Source organism: Scyliorhinus torazame, chromosome 6, assembly GCF_047496885.1.
Source record: "Scyliorhinus torazame isolate Kashiwa2021f chromosome 6, sScyTor2.1, whole genome shotgun sequence".
Lineage (NCBI taxonomy): Eukaryota > Metazoa > Chordata > Chondrichthyes > Carcharhiniformes > Scyliorhinidae > Scyliorhinus > Scyliorhinus torazame.
Genome location: NC_092712.1, coordinates 224,394,586 through 224,419,097, shown reverse-complemented (window position 1 = coordinate 224,419,097; position 24,512 = coordinate 224,394,586). Strand labels below are relative to the sequence as shown.

Sequence of the window (24,512 nt, the reverse complement as noted above, 5' to 3'; positions counted from 1 at the left end):
CACTGCCCTACCTGCATCAATCATCTTTGTGACCTCTTCGAAAAACTCTATCAAGTTAGTGAGACACGACCTCCCCTTCACAAAACCATGCTGCCTCTCGCTAATATGTCCATTTGCTTCCAAATGGGAGTAGATCCTGTCTCGAAGGATTCTCTCCAGTAATTTCCCTACCACTGAAGTAAGGCTCACCGGCCTGTAGTTCCCTGGATTATCCTTGCTACCCTTCTTAAACAGAGGAACAACATTGGCTATTCTCCAGTCCTCCAGGACATCACCTGAAGACAGTGAGGATCTAAAGATTTCTGTCAAGGCCTCAACAATTTCCTCTTTAGCCTCCTTCAGTATTCTGGGGTAGAACCCATCAGGCCCTGGGGACTTATCTACCCAACACCTCGTCTTTTTGGATCTCAATGTGACCCAGGCTATCTACAGACTCTTCTCCAGACTCAACATCCACCAATTCCTTCTCTTTGGTGAATACTGATGCAAAGTATTCATTTAATACCTCGTCCATTTCCTCTGGCTCCACACATAGATTCCCTTGCCTATCCTTCAGTGGGCCAACCCTTTCCCTGGCTACCCTCTTGCTTTTTATGTACGTGTAAAAAGCCTTGGGATTTTCCTTAACCCTATTTGCCAATGACGTTTTGTGACCCATTCGAGCCTTCCTGACTCCTTGCTTAAGTTCCTTCCTACTTTCCTTATATTCCACGCAGGCTTTGTCTGTTCCCAGCCTTTTAGTCCGGCCAAATACCTCCTTTTTCTTTTTGACGAGGCCTACAATATCTCTCGTTATCCAAGGTTCCCAAAAATTGCCGTATTTATCCTTCTTCCTCACAGGAACATGCCAGTCCTGAATTCCTTTCAACTGACACTTGAAAGCCTCCCACATGTCAGATGTTGATTTACCCTCAAACATCCGCCCCAATCTAGGTTCTTCAGTTCCCGCCTAATATTGTTATAATTAGCCTTCCCCCAATTTAGCACATTCACCCTAAGACCATTCTTATCCTTGTCCACCAGCACTTTAAAAGTTACTGAATTGTGGTCACTGTTCCCGAAATGCTCCCCTACTGAAACTTCTACCATCTGGCCGGGCTCATTCCCCAATACCAGGTCTAGTACAGCCCCTTCCCTAGTTGAACTGTCTACATATTGTTTTAAGAAGCCCTCCTGGATGCTCCTTATAAACTCTGCCCCGTCTAAGCCCCTGGCACTCAGTGAGTTCCAGTCAACATTGGGGAAGTTGAAGTCTCCCATCACAACAACCCTGTTGTTTTACCTCTTTTCCAAAATCTGTCTATCTGCTCCTCTATCTCCCGCTGGCTGTTGGGAGGCCTGTAGTAAACCCCCAACATTGTGACTGCACCCTTCTTATTCCTGATCTCTACCCATATAGCCTCACTGCCCTCTGAGGTGTCCTCCCGTAGTACAGCTGTGATATTCTCCCTAACCAGTAGCGCAACTCCGCCACCCCTTTTACATCCCCCTCTATCCCGCATGAAACATCTAAATCCTGGAATGTTTAGCTGCCAATCCTGCCCTTCCCTCAACCAGGTCTCTGTAATGGCAAAAACATCATAGTTCCAAGTACTGATCCAAGCTCTAAGTTCATCTGCCTTACCCGTAATACTTCTTGCATTAAAACATATGCACTTCAGGCCACCAGACCCGCTGTGTTCAGCAACTTCGCCCTGTCTGCTCTGCCTCAGAGCCATACTGGCCCTATTCCCTTGTTCTCCCTCAATGCTCTCCCCTTCTGACCTATTGCTCCCATGCCCACCCCCCTGCCATACTAGTTTAAACCCTCCCGTGTGACACTCGCGGCCAGGATATTTATGCCTCTCCAGTTTAGATGCAACCCGTCCTTCTTATATAGGTCACACCTGCCCCGGAAGAGCTCCCAGTGGTCCAAATAATGGAAACCCTCCCTCCGACACCAGCTGTTTAGCCACGTATTTAGCTGCTCTATCTTCCTATTTCTAGCCTCACTGGTACGTGGCACAGGGAGTAATCCTGAGATTACAACCCTAGAGATCCTGTCTTTTAACTTTCTGCCTGGCTCCCTGAACTCCTGCTGCAGGACCTCATGCCCCTTCCTGCCTATGTCGTTCGAACCAATATGTACAACGACCTCTGCCTGTTTGCCCTCCCCCTTCAGGATGCCCTCTACCTGGTCGGAGACATCCTGGACCCTGGCACCAGGGAGGCAACATACCATCCTGGAGTCTCTTTCACATCCACAGAAGCGCCTATCTGTGCCCCTGACTATAGAGTCCCCTATGACTATTGCTTTTCTGCGCTTTGACCCTCCCTTCTGAACATCAGAGCCAGCCGTGGTGCCATTGCTCTGGCTGCTGCTGTTTTCCCCTGATAGGCTATCCCCCCTACAGTATCCAAAGGGATAGACCTGTTCAAGAGTGGGACAACCACAGGGGATTCCTGCACTGACTGCCTGCCCTTTCTGGTGGTCACCCATTTCTCTGCCTGCACCTTGGGTGTGACCACATTTATATAACTGCTATCTATGACGCTTTCCGCCACCTGCATGCTCTTAAGTGCATCCAACTGCTGCTCCAACCGAACCATGCGGTCTGTGAGGAGCTCCAGTTGGGTGCACTTACTGCAGATGAAGCCATCCGGGATGCTGGAAGCCTCCCGGACCTGCCATATCTCACAGTCAGAGCACTGCACCCCTCTAATTGACATTGCGTCAATTAATTAGTAAATTAAATTTAAAAGTTTTAAAAAACAGTTACTGTTAACTATATGTTTCCTAGCACTAGATTTCTACAATAAATGTGAAAGCTAAATACAGTACTCTCCGATCTCTGGCTTAGATACCCCTCTAAATTATAATTAAGTAATTATGTTTAATTAGTTTACCAATGCTTAATTTTTAAAAATTTAGTGTAGATTCCCAACCAGCCAATCAGGTCACAGCTTTTCTGTGATGTCACTTCAGTTTTCCAACCCCCCCCCCCACACATGAGAACCAATTCATAGAATAATACAAACTCACAAGATCTTTCCTTTAAAAAAAACATGTTTGGTGCAATAAACTGCAATACTTGTCATAACTTTACCGGTGTAAAGTGCCAATGCTCCAACACAAATATATTCCAGCTCAGAATTGATCTTTGATTCCAAATCCCGATAGTAAAGAATCTGGAACTCAAACTCAGATAGCAGAGGGCTCCCTTTCATAAAATCTTGAATGGTCTCTTCCCTCTCTCTCTGCCAGATGTGGTGGTAACATTTGAACTGTTCGAGAGCAGTGAGAACGTCCTGAAGAAAAGGTGAGAAATATGGTTAGCAAACAAGGGCTGGGGAAATGCTGCTACTTCGTTTGCACAACAGAGTTCACACTAAAAGGATTCTGTGGTAATTCAGCTTGTTCAGGTGGGCGTTGAAGAACTCATGGCACTATTCAAAAATGAGCTGGTGAGTTCTCTTGATGTCCTGGCCAACATTTATCCCTCAATCAACAACATTTTAATTAGTCATCTCTACCTTTTGTGGGATCCTGCTGGGGCTATCTGCATACAAAATAACTCAGACTGCATTTCAAAATAACTATGGTTGTCAAGTGGGACATCCTGAAGAAGGGAAGGCTACAGACTAAACATGTTCACCCTCTCTTTGCATGGGTGAACTCAGTGGCTCACTTTACACTCTATTCAGATTTACCTATTATTCTTCATGTGGGGTAACTGTTAACTCAGTTGGCTAGGTGGCAAGAGTGCGATGCAGATGACCCCAATGGTGTGGGTTGAATCCTCATACTGGCTTCGGTATTTCATAGAGGACCTGCCTCCTTGCCTTGCTCCACGCTTGCACAGTGGTGCCCCTTAAGCTACAAGTTGCCAAAATTCCCTTAAATGGGAGAGATGCCTACAGTCCTTCGGGAGTATGGCTAGGTGCATTATTCTTCATCAATTTCACGCCATTGCAATGATTTAAAATATCAAAGTGTTAGGTAACATCGCATCAATTCATCACTCTTGCTGCTGTTAAATATTTGATCTAGGTTTAAGAAATTCAGTGTCAATTGCTTGTTATAACAGAGGCCGGGATTCTCCTTTCCGGGGACTAAAGCCCATGCCGGCGGGAAAACCGGCGCCAACGACTCCGGCGTCAACGGGCCCCCAAGGTGAGGAATTCTCACCTGTCTAGGTGACTGGGTGGACACCGGAGGGGTTGGCGCCACTCCAGCCGGCGTCGAAGGGGCTGCGTGATCTCACGCATGCGGGGAACCGCTGGCATGTTTTGGCGCATGCGCGGGGGGGGTTCTCTTCTACGCGTCAGCCATGGCGGAGCCCTACAGGGACTGGCGTGGAAGGAAGGAGTGCCCCCACGGCACAGGCCCGCCCGCAGATCGTTGGGCCCTGATCGCGGGCCAGGTCACCGTGGGGAGCCCCCCCCGGGGTTAGATCCCCCTGCACCCCCCTGAGGACCGCCCCAGCCGACATACCTGCCAGGTCCTGCCATGTGGGACCATATGTAACTCACGCCGGCGGGACTGGCCAAAATCGGACGGCTGCTCAGCCCATCGGGGCCCAGGGTTTTGCCAGGGGGGCTGCTGCCAACGGCCCCCGCCCAGCGTGGCGTGAACCCCGCCCCCGCCCAATAAACGGCGCCGGAGAATACGGCAGTCGGCAGCGGAGCTTGATTCATGCCGTCCCCTGGGGATTCTCCGACCCGGCGGGGGGTTGGAGAATCCCGCCCAGAATGTTTCAAAACATGTTGTAAGCATAAAGATGCAGAAAGAACCGCATTTTGCATTTATATGGTGCCTGAATGGAATAAAATGTCCCAAGAGACATCACAAGGATGTTGTAAAGCAAAATTTGACATCTAAATACATAGGGAGGTATTAGAACAGATGACTAAAAGGTTAGGCAAACAGGCTGTGTATCAGCAGTGACACAGTTAGTCGCACTTTTACATCTGAGCTACAAGGTTCTGGGTTCAAGTCCTTTTCCAGGGTGGGTTTGACACTCCAGTAAGGTACTGAGGGAGTGCCAAATTGTCTTTTGAATGAGATGTTAAACTGAGGTCCCATCTATCTGCTGGGGTGGATATAAAAAATCCCAAAGCATTATTTTGGAGAAATACAGTGGGGTTATCCCCAGAGTACAGATCAACATTTATCCCTCAATCAACATCACAATAACAGATTCTCTCGTCATTACCACATTGCTGTTTCTGGGAGCTAGCCTCGTGCAAATTGGCTGTTGCATTTCCTACACAACAGTGGCTACACATCAAAAGCTCCTTCACTGGCCCGGAAGTGCTTTGAGACAAACAGTGGTAGTAAAAAGCACAACATAATTACTTTCTTTCTTTTTAAGGAGCATCTTAAATGAGGATGGAGAAATAAAGTAATGGGAAGGTTTTGAGAAGAGAATTTCAGAGCTTGTGGCTCATCAGCTAAAGACACTGCCACCAATGCAATTAAAATTGGGGATGCTCAGGCGACCATAATTGGGGGAGTGTAGGTTCTAGGCAGGTTGGAGTTGGAGGTGTGGATGAAGATTTCAGCAGCAGGTTAGCTGTGGCAAGGGGGGAATGGACAATGTTATGGAAACAGGTGCTTTTAGTGATGGCGTGGAAGTTCATCTCAGGGTCAAATATGATGTCAAGGTTGTAAACAGTCTGGTTCAACCTCAGACAATTGCCAGGGGGAGGATGGAGTGACTGGCTAGAGAATGATGTTTGTAGCAGGTATCGGAGACAATGGTTTTGTTCTTCATAGAGTCACGGAGGTTTGCAGCATGGAAACAGGCCCTTCGGCCCAACTTATCCATGCCGCCCAGTTTTTACCACTAAGCTAGTCCCAATTGCCCGCATTTGGGCCATATCCCTCTGTACCCATCTTACCATAGAACTGTCTAAATGCTTTTTAAAAGTCAAAATTGTACCTGCCTCTACTACTGTCTCTGGCAGCTCGCCCCAGACACTCACCACCCTCTGTGTGAAAAAATTGCTCCTCCGGATGCATTTGTATCTCTCCCCTTAATCCTATGCCCTCTAGTTTTGGACTCTCCTTCCTTTGGGAAAAGATGTTGACTATTTACCATAACTATGCCCCTCATTATTTTATAGACCTCTATAAGATCACCCATAAACCTCCTACCTTCCAAGGAAAAAAGTCACCGTCTATCCAGCCTCTGCTCATAACTTCTTCACAATATTTAATTGGAGGAAATGTTTCCTCATCTCCTGCTGGACATTAAGCAAGCAGTCTGATAGTGCAGGAGTCAAGAGAAACGATAATGAGATAGCGTTGGGTGCCACCATTGCACATTTGAAAACTAAAGCATTTTTGGATGATGTTACCAAGGGGCAGCATGTAGATGAGAAAAAGGAGAGCCAAGAATAGGTCTTGGGAGAGCCCAGGAGTAACCATATGGGACTGAGAAAAGAAACCATTTCAGGTGATTCTGTGACAAGATTTGATAGACAGGAATAGAACTAAGTGACTGCAGTCCCGCTGGGATAGCTGACGGTGGCAAAGCGACGGAGGAAGATGGTGTGGTCAACAATGTCAAAGATTGCAGACAGTTTGAGAAGGATGAGGATGGATAGGTTTACCTATGTCACCGTCACATAGGATGTAATTTACGACTTGGATAAGAGTCATTTGTGTAATGTGACATGGAGACATCAGAGGAATTCAAACATAGATTTCCTGCACAAATGGGCACAGATTTGGGAGGTAACAACCATTCAAAGACCTTGGAGGGAAAAGAGAGGTTGGAGATGGGCTGGTAAATTCCAAAGATGATGGGGTCAATATCAGCTAACGTGGGAGGCAGAAAGGACATTTTGCAGTGGTTGACTGGATATAAGGTCAAGGGAGCAGGAGGTGGGTCTCTGGGCATGAGGGGAGAAGGAGAGAATCCAGAGAATTATTATTCCTTCTGATAATAAAGTACAATAATGTTTCTGAGTCAGCAGGTGCTTTACACAAGTGAGGTTTAAAGCTGTGATTTTTTTTTCAATGCCTCTTTCTGGGATGCTTTCCAGCTTCCAGGCAGGAGTGTTCCTTATGGGGCCTCCCAGGCAACAGTCTCCCTAATTAGCAGGGTCTCTGGCAGGGGTCTCTCTAATTAGGGGGTCTCTGGTAGGAGTCTCTCTAATCGGGGGTCTCGCTAATTAGGGGGTCTCTGTTGGGGGTTTCGTTAATTGGGAGTCTCTGGTGGGGGAGTGATGGGGGGTGGGGTGGGCAGGTCTTACATTGTGGGAGGATTGAGGGGGGTGGCCCTCCGATGGAAAGAGTTACCCTTGGCCCACCGCGAGGTCCACTGCGTCAAGGCTACGTTTATCAAGAGCTACTCTAGTTCTCATGGTTTAAGACCAATTTGCATCCTCCTGCAGGCGTGGGGCGTCAATCTTGATCCCGACGTCAGCGGGAGACCGGAGCATCGGAACGGGATTGGTTTTTCACGTGACGCTGGATTCTCTGCCTGACTGGGAACTCCACCACTGGAGGCGTAGAATCCAGCCCAATGACTGAATGCAATTGTAAATTAGCAGAATCCGCTCATAAGGTCGCCAAAGGAACGAGAACTGTGCTGTAAAATTTTACTGAAGAAATGCTACAGGGAGCACCCACAAAAAGCATACTTATTAGTTGCAGCACAATAAATTATATGTTCTATTTGCCTGCATTTTAAATCACATTTTTTTTATTTCACCCTCTTTGCGATGTATCTCAGTTATCTGGGACTCAGGTGAAGCTGTTAGAGAGTTGAGTCCATTGAGCATTTATGTGGTCTTTTAATAGAATGAAATCTAATTTTCAGGTTTTCCGGTGTCTCAATTTTTTAACTTTATATTGATTTATATCATGTGGTTCAGGAGAGATGAGAAGTAAACTACACTGCCAACTAGGAAGGCAGTCTACTCTCAATAGTTAAAGCTGATTTTGATGGGCCAAACGCAATTGTAGAAATGAAGAAGCACAAAGTCTTCATTCAAGCATTCCACGTCATCCTGCATCAAGTGAACATGAACGTACTCTAAAAAAGAACATGACAAAACAGCACTTATGGCTCCAATTTGAACGTTCAACTGTGAAAGTAACAAAGATAATTTAAAAGACAAATAAGTTGGTCATATTTTTGATCAGCATTATGTCAGAATAAACAAGGGCAGCACGGTGGCACAGCCCTGTTGCCTCACGGCGCCGAGGTCCCAGGTTCGATGCGTGGGTTTCACCCCCACAACCCAAAGATGTGCAGGCTAGGTGGATTGGCCACACTAAATTGTCCCTTAATTGGAAAAAATGAATTGGGTACTCTAAATTAAAAAAAAAAAAAAAAAATGTCAGAATAAACAAATTTTAAAACAGAATCATCTTATAAATGTGGTATTTCTTGCCGTAATAGGAAACTTGATGTTCAACAAACATAAAATTACTTTTTTTTACAGTCAGTGAAAATGTTCAGCAGAATTATGGCTGAGAACATTACAAACCCAGTTAAACCTCATTAAAAAATGTGGAACTTTTTCATGGGTTTTTATACAGCAAGACGAAAGCTGGAATTTCGCCAGCAGTGTGCATTCCCAATGTTGTCACCAGACTGTGCACCACTTTTGCTCTCTCTCTTTATTCTCTGTCCCACGTGATATAATTAAAATTCCAGGAATTTGCAGGCTCAGCCGGCCCTCATTTCTTTTAAAAAAAATATATATTTATTAAGAATTTTAACACAATTTTTCACCCTTACAAACAAACCCCCCCCGTAACAAAAAGAAAGCGCTCGTAGCAAGACATGAACATGCTAAATCGATATGTTACAGAGCTTTGTACATTGGATTCCTCTCGTACATGTCAGTTTTCCAGATCCTTCATGTATTTTCTTCCCCCAAACAAGCCCCCCTCCCCCCCCCCCCCCCCCCCCCACACAAATGATATCCCCTCCTCCCCCCCCCCCCCTCCCCGGGTTGCTGCTGCTGACCGGCCTTCATCTAACGCTCCGCGAGATAGTCTAGGAACGGTTGCCACCGCCTGTAGAACCCCTGCGCAGACCCTCTCAAGGCAAACTTTATCCTCTCCAATTTAATAAACCATGCCATATAATTTATCCAGGCCTCCACGCTGGGGGGCTTCGCCTCCTTCCACATTAGCAAGATCCTTCGCCGGGCTACTAGGGACGCAAAGGCCAGAATGCCGGCCTCTTTCGCCTCCTGCACTCCCGGTTCGTCCACTACTCCAAATAGTGCTAGCCCCCAGCTTGGCTTGACCCGGACTTTCACCACCTGAGATATTGCTCCCGCCACTCCTCTCCAGAACCCCTCCAGTGCCGGGCATGACCAAAACATATGGACATGGTTTGCCGGACTTCCTGAGCACCTCCCACATCTGTCCTCTACCCCAAAGAACTTACTCAGCCTCGCCCCCGTCATGTGCGCTCCGGCCCTCCTTTCTATGCATTGTAGAAGACATTGGGCGCGATCTTCCCAAAAGGGAACAAAGTTCCCGAGCGAGCGTGTTTGGCCACGTGTTTCCCAGCACTCACAGCGCCGAGAAACACTTGGCTATTCAACGCAACTCGCTTTGAATAAGGGGCCTAAACGGGGAACGCACGGCTAAGGCTGCACATAGCCCCGGTTTTACAATGGTGAGCTCTGCTCGCTGGAACGCACGTTTTTAAATGGCATCCCGGTCTCCGAGGCCCACAAAGAAATCCCGACCTCCCCCCATACAAATACATGGGAGGGTCCCCCAGATTTGCCAAAAACTGATTCCGCCCATTGTGGGCGAGATTCCCCTTGCAAGATCTTGTGAGATTGTTGTATCCCACAAGTTGCGAACCAGGTAGATCCCGGGAGCCGGGTCTCCCAGCTTTCACCGGCCATGCTGCACCGCAGCGTGATGCTTTGCTGGCACAGTGTGGCCGGAAGATTGCGCCCACTGTCTAAAATCATTCTTCACGGGGATAATTTTAGTGCTTAAGGTGAACGGAAAAGCCTGTAAGGACTCTGCCAGGCAACACCCTGGGATAGGAACACATGTGGATAGTCCTGACTCCGCCCTTTAGGCCCTCATTTTCTTTCCTTGACCGACCACCCCTTTACCTGACCACCCTCCCTACCATACCCACAACATCAAGTCCTTCTCACTTCACTTCTTCATGCCCTGGACTGAACCATCTGTCCTCCCTGGATCCCTGCCCATCACCGCCACAACCCCCACCACTGACTCACCGGAGGAGGGAGGAGGAGCATGGACGGCTGCTGGACGAGATAGTCGAGGTGGAAAGAAGATACGTGGGGCCCCCACTAAAGAATTGTTGGCGGATAGGAAGAGGTTGCTGGGGCAAGTTCGATAGGTTGACAACGGGAAGGGCAGTGGACCAGCTACGGAGGGCGAGGGGGTGCAATATGAATATGAGACGAAGGCGTGCCGTATGCTGGCCCACATGCTGAGGAGGCAGCTGCGTCCAGGAAAATATTATGAGTGCGAACAGGGAAGGGGAGGTAGTGTCAGCATCGGGAAGGATAAATTAAGTGTTATGGGGATATTGTGAGAAGCTGCACAGGGCTGAGCCAGGTGGAGAGGAAGGGGATATGGGACGGTCTCTGGATGGGTTGGAGTTTCCAAGGTTGGAGGACGAGAGGAGGTGAGCATTGGAAGAGGGGCTGAGGGAAGTGATTGACAGCATTAGGGGGATGAAGTCAGGGAATACTCCAGGGCCGGACGGCTTTCCGGCGGAGTTTTCCAAGGCGTCCGCGACTGAAATGGCACTGCATTTGTTGGGGATATTAAGTGAGGCATTGTTGAAGGGAGAGCTGCCAAAGATACTGACTCAGGCGTCGAACATGCTAATCCCGAAGAAGGGGAAGGATCAGTTGGAGTGTGGGTGTATAGGCCCATTTTGTTGTTGAACACAGATGTGAAAGTGCTGGCTAAGTTTGTGGTGGGAAAGATGGAGGGATGCGTGCCAGGGTGGTTGCTGAGGATCAAACAGATTTTGTAAAGGGTAGGCAGCTCTCCAGTAGCATCAGGAGGCTGTTAAATGTGGTTTTGACTATCAGTTGGGCGGGTGCTGGAGGTCATTGTTTCTATGGATGCAGAGAAGACTTTTGATCGGGTGGAGTGGAAGTATTTATTTGAGATCTTGGGTAGGTTTGCGTTTGGCCCTAAGTTTGGAACGTGGGTGCGTTTGCTATATGTATCTCCGGTGTCAAGTGTACGTACAAATGGGATGAGTTCACAAAGTTTTGGGCTGCATTGGGGAACAAGACAGGGATGTCCACTCTCGCGGTTGTTATTTGCATGGTGTTTGAGCCCTTAGCGATGGTCCTTAGGGGATCTGTGGAGTGGCAGGGGATGGTGAGGGGGAGCAGCGCGGATGGCCTGTTATTGTTCGTGTCGGACAAATTGGAGAATATGGGTAGGATCAAGGGAATATTGGAGAGGTTTGGGGCTTTCTCTGGGTATTATTATGGGCCAGGGTTTAGAGAACACCAAAGTATATCATGGAGTTCACCTGACCTACAACTTTTAATAGATTTTGGTTATGAGGAGCACAATGGCCCACTTTCCAGGTGTTACGCAACAGAGATCTTAAGTATTTTTCAACAAAACAATGTTTATTCTATGAATCCAGTTAACATTTTATAAGCACACAGTAAACATCTTATCAACTACCAACACAAATACCCACCCCCACAAAGATACAGTACTCTATAGATAACCCTGAACAACTTTACGAACAACATCCATAAGCCAAACACCCTTTTTCTACCAAAACAATAGGTTTGAATTCCTTGCAGACAACAGGTATTACTTTGAAATTATCAAGTGGTCTGGAGACATTCTTTAGCATGCAGAGAGAGAGACCAAAAATACACCTTCCTTGTTTGAATGCAGCTCCCAACTGAAAACAAAACAAAACAACTCACAGCCACAAAGCAGCTTCCAGCTCAAAACCAAAGTAAAAGACAGAATCACAGCCCAGTTCCACCCACACAGTGGCATCACTGCAGCCATTTGATAAAACACACTTTTCTCAAAGGGACCCTCACATGACAATATAAGTTAAATGGCGGGAAGAACGAGATGTTTTCAGTGAATGCGGCGGAGCATTGGGCCAACTTGGGGATGTTGCCACTTAAAGATAGCTTGCGAAAGATTCAGATATTTGGGGATTCAGGTGACGAGGGAATGGGCTACGATGCATAGGAGGAAGTTGACAATGTTGGTGGAGGAGATTAGGTGGGATTCTCTGACCCCGGGGTCGGGTCGGAGAATCGCCGCGACCGGCGCAAATCGCGCCATGCCGCCCCGACGTGATTCTCTGCAGAGCGGAGAATTGGCGCCGGTGTGGTTGGCGCGGCGCCGGCTGGGGGCCGTTCTACGGCCCACCCCCCCTTCCCCCCAAGTTATTCTCCGCCTGGGATGGGCCAAGCAGCCGTAGCGAAAAACCCAGGTCCCGCCGGCACCGTTCTAACCTGGTCTTACCCGGCAGGACCTCGGCGTGGAAGGGTCTGGGGGCGGCCTGTTGCAGGGGAGGGGGGGGGGGGGGTCCCAATCCTGGGGGGAACTCCGGTTTGATCTGGCCCACAATCAGGGCCCATCGATCGGCGGGCCGGCCTCTCGGGCTGGGGGCCTCCTTTGTTCCTGTAGCCCTACGCCATGTTGCGTTGGGGCCGGCGCGGAGAAGGGAGACACCGCGCATGCACGGAAATCACGCCGGTCCCACCACGCATGCGCGGACTGGCGGCACTCATCTGACACCAGGATCGGCAGCTGGAGCGGCGTGTGTCGCTCCAGTGCCATGCTGGTCCCCTGTAGGGGCCAGAATTGTTAATCCTGAGGCCATGTTGACGCCGTCGAGAAACATGACGGTGTCAACATTTAGCCTCAGGATCAGACAATCCCGCCTGGGATACATTGTATCTGACACTGGCAGGGAGGGTGCAGGTTGTAAAAATGAATGTTTTGCCAAGGTTCTTGTTCGTTTTCCAGACCCTCCCAATCTTTCTCCCTGAGGCCTTCTTCCGGAAATTGGAGACAGTGATTTCAGAGTTTATATGGGTGGGGAAGGTGCCCAGGGTAAAGAGGGCCCTGCTGCAGGGGCAGAAAGGGGGGTTGGCGATTCCAAACCTGCAGCACTATTATTGGGCAGCGAACGTGGCGAAGGTGAGACGAAGATGGGGTGGGGGGTTGGGAGTGGATCAAGATGGTAGAGGAGTAGTGTAGGGGATCCACTCTGAGGGCTTTGGTGACAGCTCCGTTCGCTTCGAGAAAGTATACAGGGAGCCCGGTGGTACAGTCAACAGTTAGGATGTGGAATCAGCTGCGGAGACACATTAAGTTGGAGGGAATGTCGGTGTTGATACCACTATGCAGGAACCACAGATTTAAGCCGGGGAGACGGATGGAATGTATGGGAAGTGGAAGGAGGCAGAGCTGGTGAGGGTGAGGGACTTGTATTTGGACGGGTAGTTTGCAGAGGTTTGAGTTGCCGAGGGGCAGTGAATTAAATTTATGCAGGCGAGGGACTTTGCACGAAAGAAGTGGAGGACATTTCCCATGTTGCCGGAGTACACCCTATTGGAGCAACTACTGCTCCCGAATGAGAGGGTAGGATTGGGCACATATATGGATGGTTGGGGGAGCAGGGAAGGGGAGCGCAAGTGGTGAGGATCAAGAATAAATGTGAGGAGCTGGGGGGGGGGGGGGGGGGGGGGGGGGGGGGAATAGGCTGTGAACTGCAGTGCGAGTTGATGCATAGGGTGAATTCAACCTCCTCCTGTGCAAGGATGAGCTTGATTAAGTTCAAGGTGGTGCATATAACCTGGGCGAGGATGAGTGGGTTCTTCCAAGGAGTGGCCAATGAGTGTAAGAAGTACACGTGGGGCCCAGCAAATCATGCGCACATTTTCTGGGGTTGCGAGACGCTGCCGAATTACTGGTGTTTGGGACGTTACCTAAAATTGTGGAGCTGGTGGTCAGGCCAGATCCAATAGTGGTGATCTTTGGGGTATTAGAAATGCCGGAGCTTGGGGGCAATGGAGGCAGCATATGAGACTGGAGGGGGCGTGTCAGTGTGGTCACCGATCTGTGACAATCACCGGTTTGTCCCGGGGGGGCTGGATGGAGGCTTTAAGGTATGGCAGCGGGCAGGGATTCAGAGGTTTGCGGATCTATTCATCCAGGAGGGCTTTCCGACCTTGGAGCCATTGGAGGAGTTTGATTTGCCGGGTGGGAACGGGTTTCGGTACCTTCAAGTGCCGGACTTCGTACGGAGACAGGTCCCAAGCTTTCCTCGCCTCCCCCTGAGAGGAGTACAGGATAAAGTGCTGTCAAAAACAGGGCTTGGAGGTGGGAAGGCTTTGGAGAGATAAAGGAATTGTTAGAGTGGGAAGGGGCCCCTATCAGAGAGGTGAAGAGGAAGTGGGAAGAGGAGCTAGGAGGGGAGGTGGAAACTGAACTGTGGGAAAAAACCTTGAAAAGGGTAAATACACCCTTGTCCTGTGCTAGACTCTGCTTGATTCAGTTCAAGGTAGTCCACAGGGCCCACATAATGGTAGCCCGGATGAGTAGGTTCTTCAAGGAGGTGGAGGACAGATGGGGATGTTGTGGGGGTAGCCCGGCCAACCATGTTCATATGTTCTGGGCATGTCCGAAACTGAGGGAATTCTGGCAGTGATTTGGGGATGTTGTGTCAGAAGTCCTGGAAGGTCGGGTAACTCCGAGTCCAGAATTGGCAATATTTGGGGTGTCGGAGAATCCGGGGGCAAAGGGGGGGAGGGAGGCCAATATCCTGGCCTCCTCCTCCCTGGTGGCCTGGAGACGGATCTTGTTGAAGATGGAGGGACTCGGAGCCCCCGAAGTCAGGAGTGTGGGTCAACGATATGGTAGGGTTTCTCAGTCTGGAGAAAATCAAGTTCGTTCTGAGAGGATCAATACAGGGATTCGCCCGGAGTTGGCAGCCGTTCATCGATTTCTTTAACAAAAACTGAATGTCAGCAGTAAGGGGGGAAAGGGGATAATGGGCGAGGGGGGGGGGGGGGGAGAACAGGAGGCATGGTAATGTTAAATAAGGACAGGGAACTTAGTATACGGGTAATTGGGGATAGGGCGGGTGAAGTGGGGTACGTGGTTTATTGTTTGTTGTTATTTTAGGGGGTATTTTGTGCGTCGACCCGCGCAGTTGTTTTAGAAATGTCAACGTGTTAAATTGTGAAAATTACAAATGCTTCAATAAAATATTTTCTAAAAAAAAAATGCCAGAGCTGATGGAGGGGAAGGGGGCTGATATTGTGGCCTTCGCCTCCCAGCGGAGGTCTTGCTAAAATTGAGGGCTGATTCGCTGCCAGGGGTGGCTGGCTGGGGTGCCGTTACAACTTTCTCCGGTTGGAAAAGATTACATTTGAGTTGAGGGGGTCAGTGGAGAGCCTGGAGACATGGTGGGTGTTGTTCATTGGCAATGTTTGAGGAACTGTTCGTCACGGGGGATGGGGAGGAGAGGGGAAGGTGGGCAGCAAAAGGAGAAAAATTGTACAAACTGTGAACTGTGAGGTTGTGGAGTGTGGTATATCATAGAATCATAGAATTTACAGTGCAGAAGTAGGCCATTCGGCCCATCGAGCCTGCACCGGCCCTTAGAAAGAGCACTCTACCCAAGCCCACACCTCCATCCTATCCCGGTAACCCACTAACCCCACCCAACCTTTTTTTGGATACTAAGGGCAATTTAGCATGACCAATCCACCTAACCTGCACATCTTTGGACTGTGGGAGGAAACCGGAGCACCCGGAGGAAACCCACGCAGACACGGGGAGAACGTGCAGATCCGCACAGACAGTGACCCAAGCCGGGAATCAAGCCTGGGACCCTGGAGCTGTGAAGCAACTATGCTAACCACTGTGCTACGTGCTGCAATGTTACTGTTTTTTACACATGTTTGGAATAAAAAACATTTTTTTTAAACTTTCACATGAATGAGTATTCATGGAATGCAAATTTACACAGAAATGACTAGGGTGGAAGTTTTCAGTATTCTAATTACATTTTCTAATCAATGTTATCAAGACAGCACAGAAAACCTCAATGCATTAATAATTAAACCCATCTGCTATAACATTAATTAATATAAATAATTAATATAAACAATTACATAAGTAATAAGAGTTGCACTGGATGAGTTGAAATATGATAAAAGAAAGTTGAGCAAATACTGTCAGCTCATTGTACCTGTGAGATTGCACAACTTCATGTAAAGCAGCATAGGAGAGGCAAAAATAAAGAACTGCGGTAAATCTCAGAAAATTCCTGGCGAATTTCTTCAGTGAAGCAAGCTCCAGGAGACTATGGGTATCCATGACATATCACCAGATGTACTTAAATAACCCCAAGTATATCCCAATGCAATATTTCCCTTGTATATATATTTTTCCTAGCTGTGAGTTGACCTTGCTTTGCGACATTTGCTCCAGGAACCTCACCCCTCCCGTATGTTGTAAAATGTCTCCAGCTGTCTCTCTAGCTAAGAGTTCAATCCAGTTGAGTTTACCTGAAGACACTTGTTATAGATTTGCTGGTCATGCTCACTGTTGCTTTCAAGAGACTCTCACATCATACACATACACGGTACAAGTTCACACAATGCTAATTGCCACCGTCCTGCTATCCTAAATCAATTCTGAAACTAAAAATAACAGCTTTAAAACAATTGTTTCCATGTTAACCTCCAACTCAAGTCAAACTATTTCAAATTACTTTGTTGCTTTATAATTCACCCAATTCAAACACAAATACCATTTAAAAACAGAAAATTAAACACAGCCAATGCCTTCATGCTTATTTTGCGGTTTGTTTGTCAGTTGAACCAGAGCTCCTTCTAATGTCTTCGCACTCCAAGGTCTAGCAGCTGTAATTAACTAGAAATTTTCTAATTTCACCTAGAAACCTAAAGCATTCTATAATTATTAGAAGGAACATTCCAAAGTAAACATTGATTTAATTCTACAGTGTTAATGTTACCACTTCGCTATTCCAGTACAGAGCATCTGATGGTGGAAAATCAAGACAGGGAAATCCTTGCACGACATTCATTAGGCATATTGGCCTCCATGCCCAACTTCCTAATATGGTGCTAATTGTAAAACTTACCATTTTCTATGTGTATACATGTATTCATTTTTTTTTAGTTTAGAGTACCCAAATTCTTTTTTTCCCAATTAACTATTAATAATATTCTTTGTCACAAGTAGGCTTACATTAACACTACAATGAAGTTACTGCCAGTTCATCTACCCTGCACATCGTTTTGGGTTGTGGGGGTGAGACCCATGCAGACACGGGGATAATGTGCTTCATATATTAAATTTGACATAAATCAAATTCTCCCACTCTAACCAGCTCTTTCAAGAAGCAAAGTTACCTTTTTAGTGGAATTAATGGCTGTGCTTAGCACAGATCCTAGTTTAATGATCTCTTTGTTCTCTGAAACACATTTGTAGTAGTTCTTCATTTGGGCAGGGATCAGTAAATTCACAGATGCAGAGGTATCTGAAATGCTGCCATCTAAAAGAGTGGACAACAAAATAAAAGATATTGCAATATTGCAGTTAATTCTTATTCATATGTAGCTTATATATATTTCAGGAAGATGCACCAAATGTGCCTTATAGACATGAGATCTAGGAATCACAAAATGACGAAGGTTCAATAAAGATACACAGCACTGAAAATCGAGAATTCCTGCTCCAATCACCAAGTTTTTAAAAATTCATTTATGGGATGTGGGCGTCACTTGTTAGGCCAGCATTTATTACCCATCCCTAGTTGCCCTTCAGAAGGTGGAGAGTTGCCTTCTTTAACTGCTGCAGTCCCTGAGGTATAGGTGCACTCACAGTGCTGTTAGGAAGGGAATCCCGGGATTTTGACCCAGCGGCAGTGAAGGAACGGCGATATATTGGAGGGGAACCTCCAGGTGGTGATGTTCCCAGGTATCTGCTGTTCTTGTCCTCCTAAATGGTAGTGGTCACGGGTTTCGGAGCTGCTGCCTCAAGGACCTTGCCGAGTTCCTGCAGCGCATCTTGTAGATGGTGCACAGTTGCCACTGTTCGTCAGTGGTGGAGGGATTGAATATTTGTGGAAGGGATAGCAATCAAGTGGGTTGCTTTGTCCGGGATGGTGTCAAGCTTCTCGAGTGTTGTTGGAGCTGCACCCATCTAGGCAAGTGCGCAGTATTCCATTACACTCCTGACTTGTGCCTTGTAGATGGTGGACAGGCTTTGAGGGGTCAGGAGGTGTGAGTTATACTCCATAGGATTCCTAGCCTTTGAGTGCTCTGGTAGCCATAGTATTAATATGGTTTGTCCAGCTCGGTTTCTGACCAATGGTAACCTCCAGGATGTTGATTGTGGGGGATTCAGCGATGGTAATTCTATTGAACGTCAAGGGCCGATGGTTAGATCCTCTTTTGTAGGAAATGGCCATTGCTTGGCACTTGTGTAGCGCAAATGTAACTTGCCACTGGTCAGCCTAGCCAGGATATTGTCCAGGTCTTGCTGCATTTGGACATGGACTGCTTCAATCTGAGGAGTCATGAATGGTGCTAAACATTGTGCAGTCACCTGTGAACATTCCCACTTCTGAACTTATAATGGCAGGAAGGTCATTGATGAAGCAGCTGAAGATGAATGGGCCTAGGACACTACCCCTGAGGAACTCCTGAATTGATGTCCTGGAGCTGAGATGATTGACCTCCAACCACCACAACCATCTTCCTTTGTGCCAGGTATGACTCCAACCAGCGGAGAATTTGCCCCAATTCCCACTGACTGCAGTTTAGCGAGGGCTCCTTGATGCTATACTCGGTCAAATGCTGCCTTGATGTCAAGGGCAGTCACTCTCATCACCTCTGGAATTCAGCTCTTTTGTCCATGTTTGAATCAAGGCTGCAATGAGGTCAAGAGCTGAGTGACTCTGGCAGAAGACAAACTGAGTGTCTGTGAGCGGGTTATTGCTGAATAAGTGCCGCTTGATAGCACTGTCAATGATTCCTTCCATCACTTTGTTGATGACGGAGAGTAGACTGATAAGCGGTAATTAGCTGGGTTAGATTTGTCCTGTTTCTTGTTTACAGGACACACCTGGACAATTTTCCACAATGCCAGGTAGATGCCAGTGTTGCAGCTGTACTGGAATAGCTTGGCCAGGGGTGTGGCAAGTTCTGGAGCTCAAGCCTTCAGTTGCCAGAATATTGTCAGGGCCCATAGCCTTTGCAGTATCCAGTGCCTTCTGCCGTTTCTTGATGTCATGTGGAGTGAATCGTATTGGCTGAAGACAAATATCTGTGATGATGGGGACCTCTGGAGGAGACCAAGATTGTTCATCAATTCGGCACTTCTGGCTGAAGATTGTCGCGAATGCTTCAGCCTTGTCTTTTGCACAGATGTGCTGGGCTCCTCCATCATTGAGCAAAGGGATATTTGGGAAGCCTTCTCCTCCAGGGAGTTGTTTCATTGTCCACCACCACTCATGGCTCGATGTGGCAGGGCTGCAGAGCTTAAATCAGATTGATGCGTTTGTTTGGAATCGGTTAGCCCTAGTGGTGGACAGTACGTGGTAATCAGCAGGAGGTTTCCTTGCCCATGTTTAACCTAAAACCATGAAACTTCATGAGGTCTAGAGTCGATGTTGAGGACACCCAGTGCAAACTCCCTTACGACTTTATACCATTGTGTCGCCACCTCAGCTGAGTTTGTCTCGCCAGTGAGTGAGGACATATCCAGGACTGGTGATAGTAGTGTCTGGGACATTGTCTGTAAGGTATGATTCTGTGAGTATGAATATGTCAGGCTATTGCTAGACTCGTCTGTGAGACAGATCTCCCAACTTTGGCACAAGCCCCAGATGTTAGAAAGGAGGAGTTTGCAGAATCGTCAGGGCTGGGTTTGCCTTGTGTTTCCGGTGCCTGGATCAATGCCAGGAAGCCCGTCCAGTTTCATTACTTTATTGTGGTTTTTTTTAAACAGTTGAATACAACTGAGTGGCTTGCTAGGCCTTTTCAGAGGGCATTTAAGAATCAATCACATTGCTCTGAGTCTGGAGTCACATGTAGGCCAGACCAGGTAAGGATGGCAGATTTCCTTCCCAAAAGGACATTAGTGAACCAGATGGGTTTTTATGACAATCAGCAGACTTTTGGGCCGGGATTCTCCGAGACGGGCTCAGAGAATCGGCATTCACGCCAAGACGGCCCACGACGCCGGTCCGACATCAGGACGCGAACCTCCGGCGACCGGAGAATCACCACCAGTCGCACGCATGTGGTCGACTCGGCGCCGGTCGGGGGCCACTGAAAGAGGACCCCGCAACGATTCTGTGGCGGCAACTGGCCGAGTTCCCACTGGCGTGGTTCTAACACGGTTCCACCTGGTCGGCACTCGGAGTCGCGGCTGCGGTGGCCGCCCTGGTGGGGGGAGGGGGATACATCACCGGGGGGCGCCTCCAGGATGGCCAGAATCACGATTGGGGGCCACCGATCAGCGGGCGTGCACAGTCTGGGTGGGGCCTATTTCTTCGGCGCCGGCCCGCTGTGTGGGTCCGCCATGTTGCGCGAGGACGGCGCCGCAGCTGGCCGCCGCGCACATGCGCAGACCTGTGGCCGGCAGTTCAGGGCCGCGTATCGGCAGCTGGAGCTGCGTGGAGGTCCACTGTGGTCCACGGAACCGCTGGGCCAAGGAGCCTATTGACACTGGCGTGAAACACGCTGCTGTTTATGCCGGCACCAACACTTAGCCGCCGTTTTGAAGAATCCCGGCCTTGATTCCAGATATTTTACTGAGTTTAACTTCCATCACCTACCGTTGTGGGATTCGAACCCGGGTCCCCAGAGCATTACCCTGGGTCTCTGGATTCCTAGTCCAGTGACAATACCACTACGCCACCGCCTCGCCTTTGATTTTGGTGTGACATGGTGATAGAAATTTTACGTTTGAAAATGACTTTACGAAAATATGGACAAATGCTTAACTGAAAAGATGTCAATATATTCTGTTTCTGTGTTGCTCCCCAGTGAGAGACCTGCACTGACAAAGCTGACTGATTTGATTTTTCGGATTCAAATTACTAGGCCTCTATGTGTCTACAGTTATCAATGTTCGCCAACACATGCTTTTAAAGCAATGATAATTTGATAAAAGATCAATTTACGGGGAAAGGCCATGAAAGCTGGACTCAGTGAATAGCACTTTCAGGCTTCATTCTGTGCTGATATGATAAAGGATTCAATAATAGCATGGGTTTTGTAATAATTTGGAGCACTTGAAATATGCATTACCAAAAACACGTCTGATTGCAGTTTCTGGGGCTCCATCTTCAGAATCACTGTCTCTGCTGCCATGCCTCAACGTTGCAATCTTTCTTTCATTCATTTTTTTCTATCCATGTGAAGAGAAGCAAATATTAAACAAAAATGAACAATTAATTATAATACTGAGTTAAATTGGCAAATATAAAATCATTAAAGATCAAAACAAACCTTTGAAATTCTTTCTTTGCTCCACTGCCCAACTCCTCTCGGGACACTGATGATACACTCCACTGCTTTATTCAGAGCCTGTTGTACTTCGTCCAGTGCAGGTATCATGGTGATATTGGGAATAGACAATGTGATGTTAGTTCTGAAGATGGGATGGCTTGACTGCTTCTGTTTATTGGAGAGATCATTTTCTATTTGAAAAATCAAAGTATAGTCTGAACAAATGAGCTGTTAAAGGAGGTCAGTGCGATATTGATGGCGGGGAGATTGGAGAAAGAGGTGGTGTCGGCGATTTATGGGGGTATTCTGGGAGAAGGTAAGGTATCACTGGATTGGATTAAGACAAAGTGGGAGGAAGAGTTGAGGGAGGGCATGGAGGAGGGATTGTGGTGTGAGGTGCTTCGGAGAGTAAATGCCTTAACTTTGTGTGCGAGGTTGGGGCTGACACAGTTGAAGGTGGTGTATAGGGTGCACCTCACAAGGGCAGGGATGAGCCGACTTTATGAGGAGGAGGAGGATGTTTGTGAATGCTGTGGAATGGGGGGCGCAAATCACGTCACGTTCATATGTTTTGGTCCTGCCCAAAACTGGAGGGGTATTGGGGAGAAGTCTCAAAGGTAATCTCAAAGGTGGTGCATGTGAGACTCGAACCAGATCCCCTAGAAGCCATATTTGGGGTGTCACAGACACGGAGGCAGATGTCTTAGCCTTTGATTGCCCGAAGGTGGATTCTGTTGGGGTGGAGGTCAGCTTCTCCACCCTGTGCCTCGACGTGGCGGGGGGGCCTGCTGGAATTCCTAACGCTCGAGAGAGCAAAGTTTGAGTTGACAGGGGAAGATGGAAGGGTTCTACAACTCACGGTCTTGTTCATCATGCATTTTCACGAATTGGATGACATCGAACATTAAGGGGGGGGGGGGGGCGCGGTTTGGAATGGATAAATTAATGATGATTCTTTTTCATTGGTATTTTGTATTCAAATGTTGGGAGCTGTTTGAGGGTGGGTGGGATAAGGAGATTGTTGGCTAGGGGATTGCTATTGCATTTGTTGTTATTGTTGATTATCTGTTGTTCGAAATATGGTAAAGGAGGAGAATAAAAATATTTATTTAAAAAAAAGGAGGTCAGTGCGTTCCCTAAAACTGCTTTGGGAAATGGTATGTTATTATTCCATCAATAATACTGCACTGTAACATTGTTCCTGCTTCGGGTTTTGAGGAAAGCCAAGAGTACCAAGAAATAGTCTCACATCACTTTTCGTCTGTAAATTTTGAAAGTCATTAATCTTAAACAAATATAGAAAATGCTGGATATATTTGTTTTTAAAGAAATTTAGAGTACCCAATTCTTTTTCTCCCAATTAAGCGGCAATTTAGCTTGGCCTATCCGCCTACCCTGCACATCTTTGGCTTGTGGGGGTGAAACCCACGCAGACACGGGGAGAATTGCAAACTCCACACGGATCGTGACCCGGGGCCAGGAATGAACCAGTGTCCACAGCACCGTGAGGCAACTGTGCTCACCACTGCGCCACCCTGAACATGCTGGATATACTGAACAAGTCTGGAAGTATCTGTCGAAAGAGAAACAGAGTTAATATTTCAGATCAATGGCCTTTCCTCAGTTCTTTCACTAATTCCAACCAAAGGTCATCAACCCAAAATGTTAACTCTCTTTCTCTATACAGTGATGCTGCCAAACCTTGAGTATTTCTCGCATTTTCTGCTTTTATTACACCCTTCTGTACCATTGCTCTATTTTAACTGCTACGGCCAATTATTTTCAGTTGCAAAGTTATATAAACAATGACTAGTCCCCTGTAAAAGTATTTGAGCACATGTTTAAAAATCTGTCAGTACTCATCATTTTCTGCTGAATCTGAGGTGTCACACTTGAACTGCTAATTGGTTGTTGTTTGTACTGTATGGACTCAGTCTTTATTCTCTTTTTACTTATACTAGTTCAGGAAGGCCACAATAACTGGTCCGGATAGAGAAGCACAGTGGCGCAGTGGTTATCCCTGCTGCCTCACACCGCTGAGTTTGCAAGGTCTCCCCATGTCTGCGTGGGTCTAATTCCACAACCCAAAAAAGATGTGCAGGGTGGGTGAACTGGCCATGAGAAATTGCCCCTCAATTGGAAAAAAGAATTGGATACTCTAAATTTATTTTTTTTAAATAAAATAGTTGGTCCGGGTTTTGCAATCTGCAGAAAAATTAAGGTTGTTTATGGTGAAGATGGCAGACACAATACCTATAAAGTAAAGCATTGATGATGAATGAATACGTTTGCGAATTGCCTCCAGAGTGTTGCGGGTGACCTTCAATAATGCATCCACATTGCGGTGACTGAAGTGGGACAGCAATTCCTGTGCTTCTTCTTCAAGTATCTCCATCAAGTCTTTCTTTTTCCTTTTTGTTACTGGAGATAGGGGGCTTGCATTATAAGTTAAAGAGCGTTTCTCAGATTTTCTTTCTTCTGCTGCAAAAGATATTTGATGGATTATAGTTTCTCTTCTTACTTCACTAACCATCTATTTGCACTAACATCAGGTTGCAAACTATTGTCTATTTTGTGCTTTTGTGTTAAATAAAACAAAACTTGGAAAATTCTTCACAGTAAACTGTGTTAATAAAAACTGTAACTGTACCACCTCTTCTGTTTTTCAGCTATGAAAAATAAAACAGAAATAATCCTGTTATTTTATCAGGATTTACTCCCAATATTTAATCTCTTTGCATTTTCATTTGTTACCTTCAAGTTCTTTTTGATGTCCATTTGCACTGATTTCTTTGGATTTTTCTTCATCCTCTTTATCCAGAGGTTCCAAATCCAGCAACATGTTGATAAGTTCGTTAGCAGCTTCCTCCACCAACGAACTTTTACAATGTAGTGTTTGGGCAGCCTTCACACACAATTCCTGTCACAAAACGACATATTAAAATCACTGAAGTGTAAAGGGTACTAAATTAAGTAACTGCTGCTCATGGTCA

The 24,512-nt window shown here is 47.2% G+C and overlaps 1 protein-coding gene across 1 annotated transcript in view; it reads right to left on the bottom strand.

Moving 5' to 3' along the window:
- dnah5 (dynein, axonemal, heavy chain 5) overlaps window positions 1-24,512 on the bottom strand; it is a 521,599-nt gene that overhangs the window by 334,379 nt on the left and 162,708 nt on the right. Inside the window, exons 18-23 of the mRNA XM_072509474.1 lie at window positions 24,274-24,439; window positions 23,773-24,000; window positions 21,520-21,710; window positions 21,319-21,418; window positions 17,410-17,552; window positions 3,087-3,288 (exon numbers count right to left, since the gene is read on the bottom strand). Of these exons, the coding sequence (XP_072365575.1) occupies window positions 3,087-3,288; window positions 17,410-17,552; window positions 21,319-21,418; window positions 21,520-21,710; window positions 23,773-24,000; window positions 24,274-24,439 (1,030 nt within the window). The remainder of the gene's footprint in view (window positions 1-3,086; window positions 3,289-17,409; window positions 17,553-21,318; window positions 21,419-21,519; window positions 21,711-23,772; window positions 24,001-24,273; window positions 24,440-24,512) is intronic.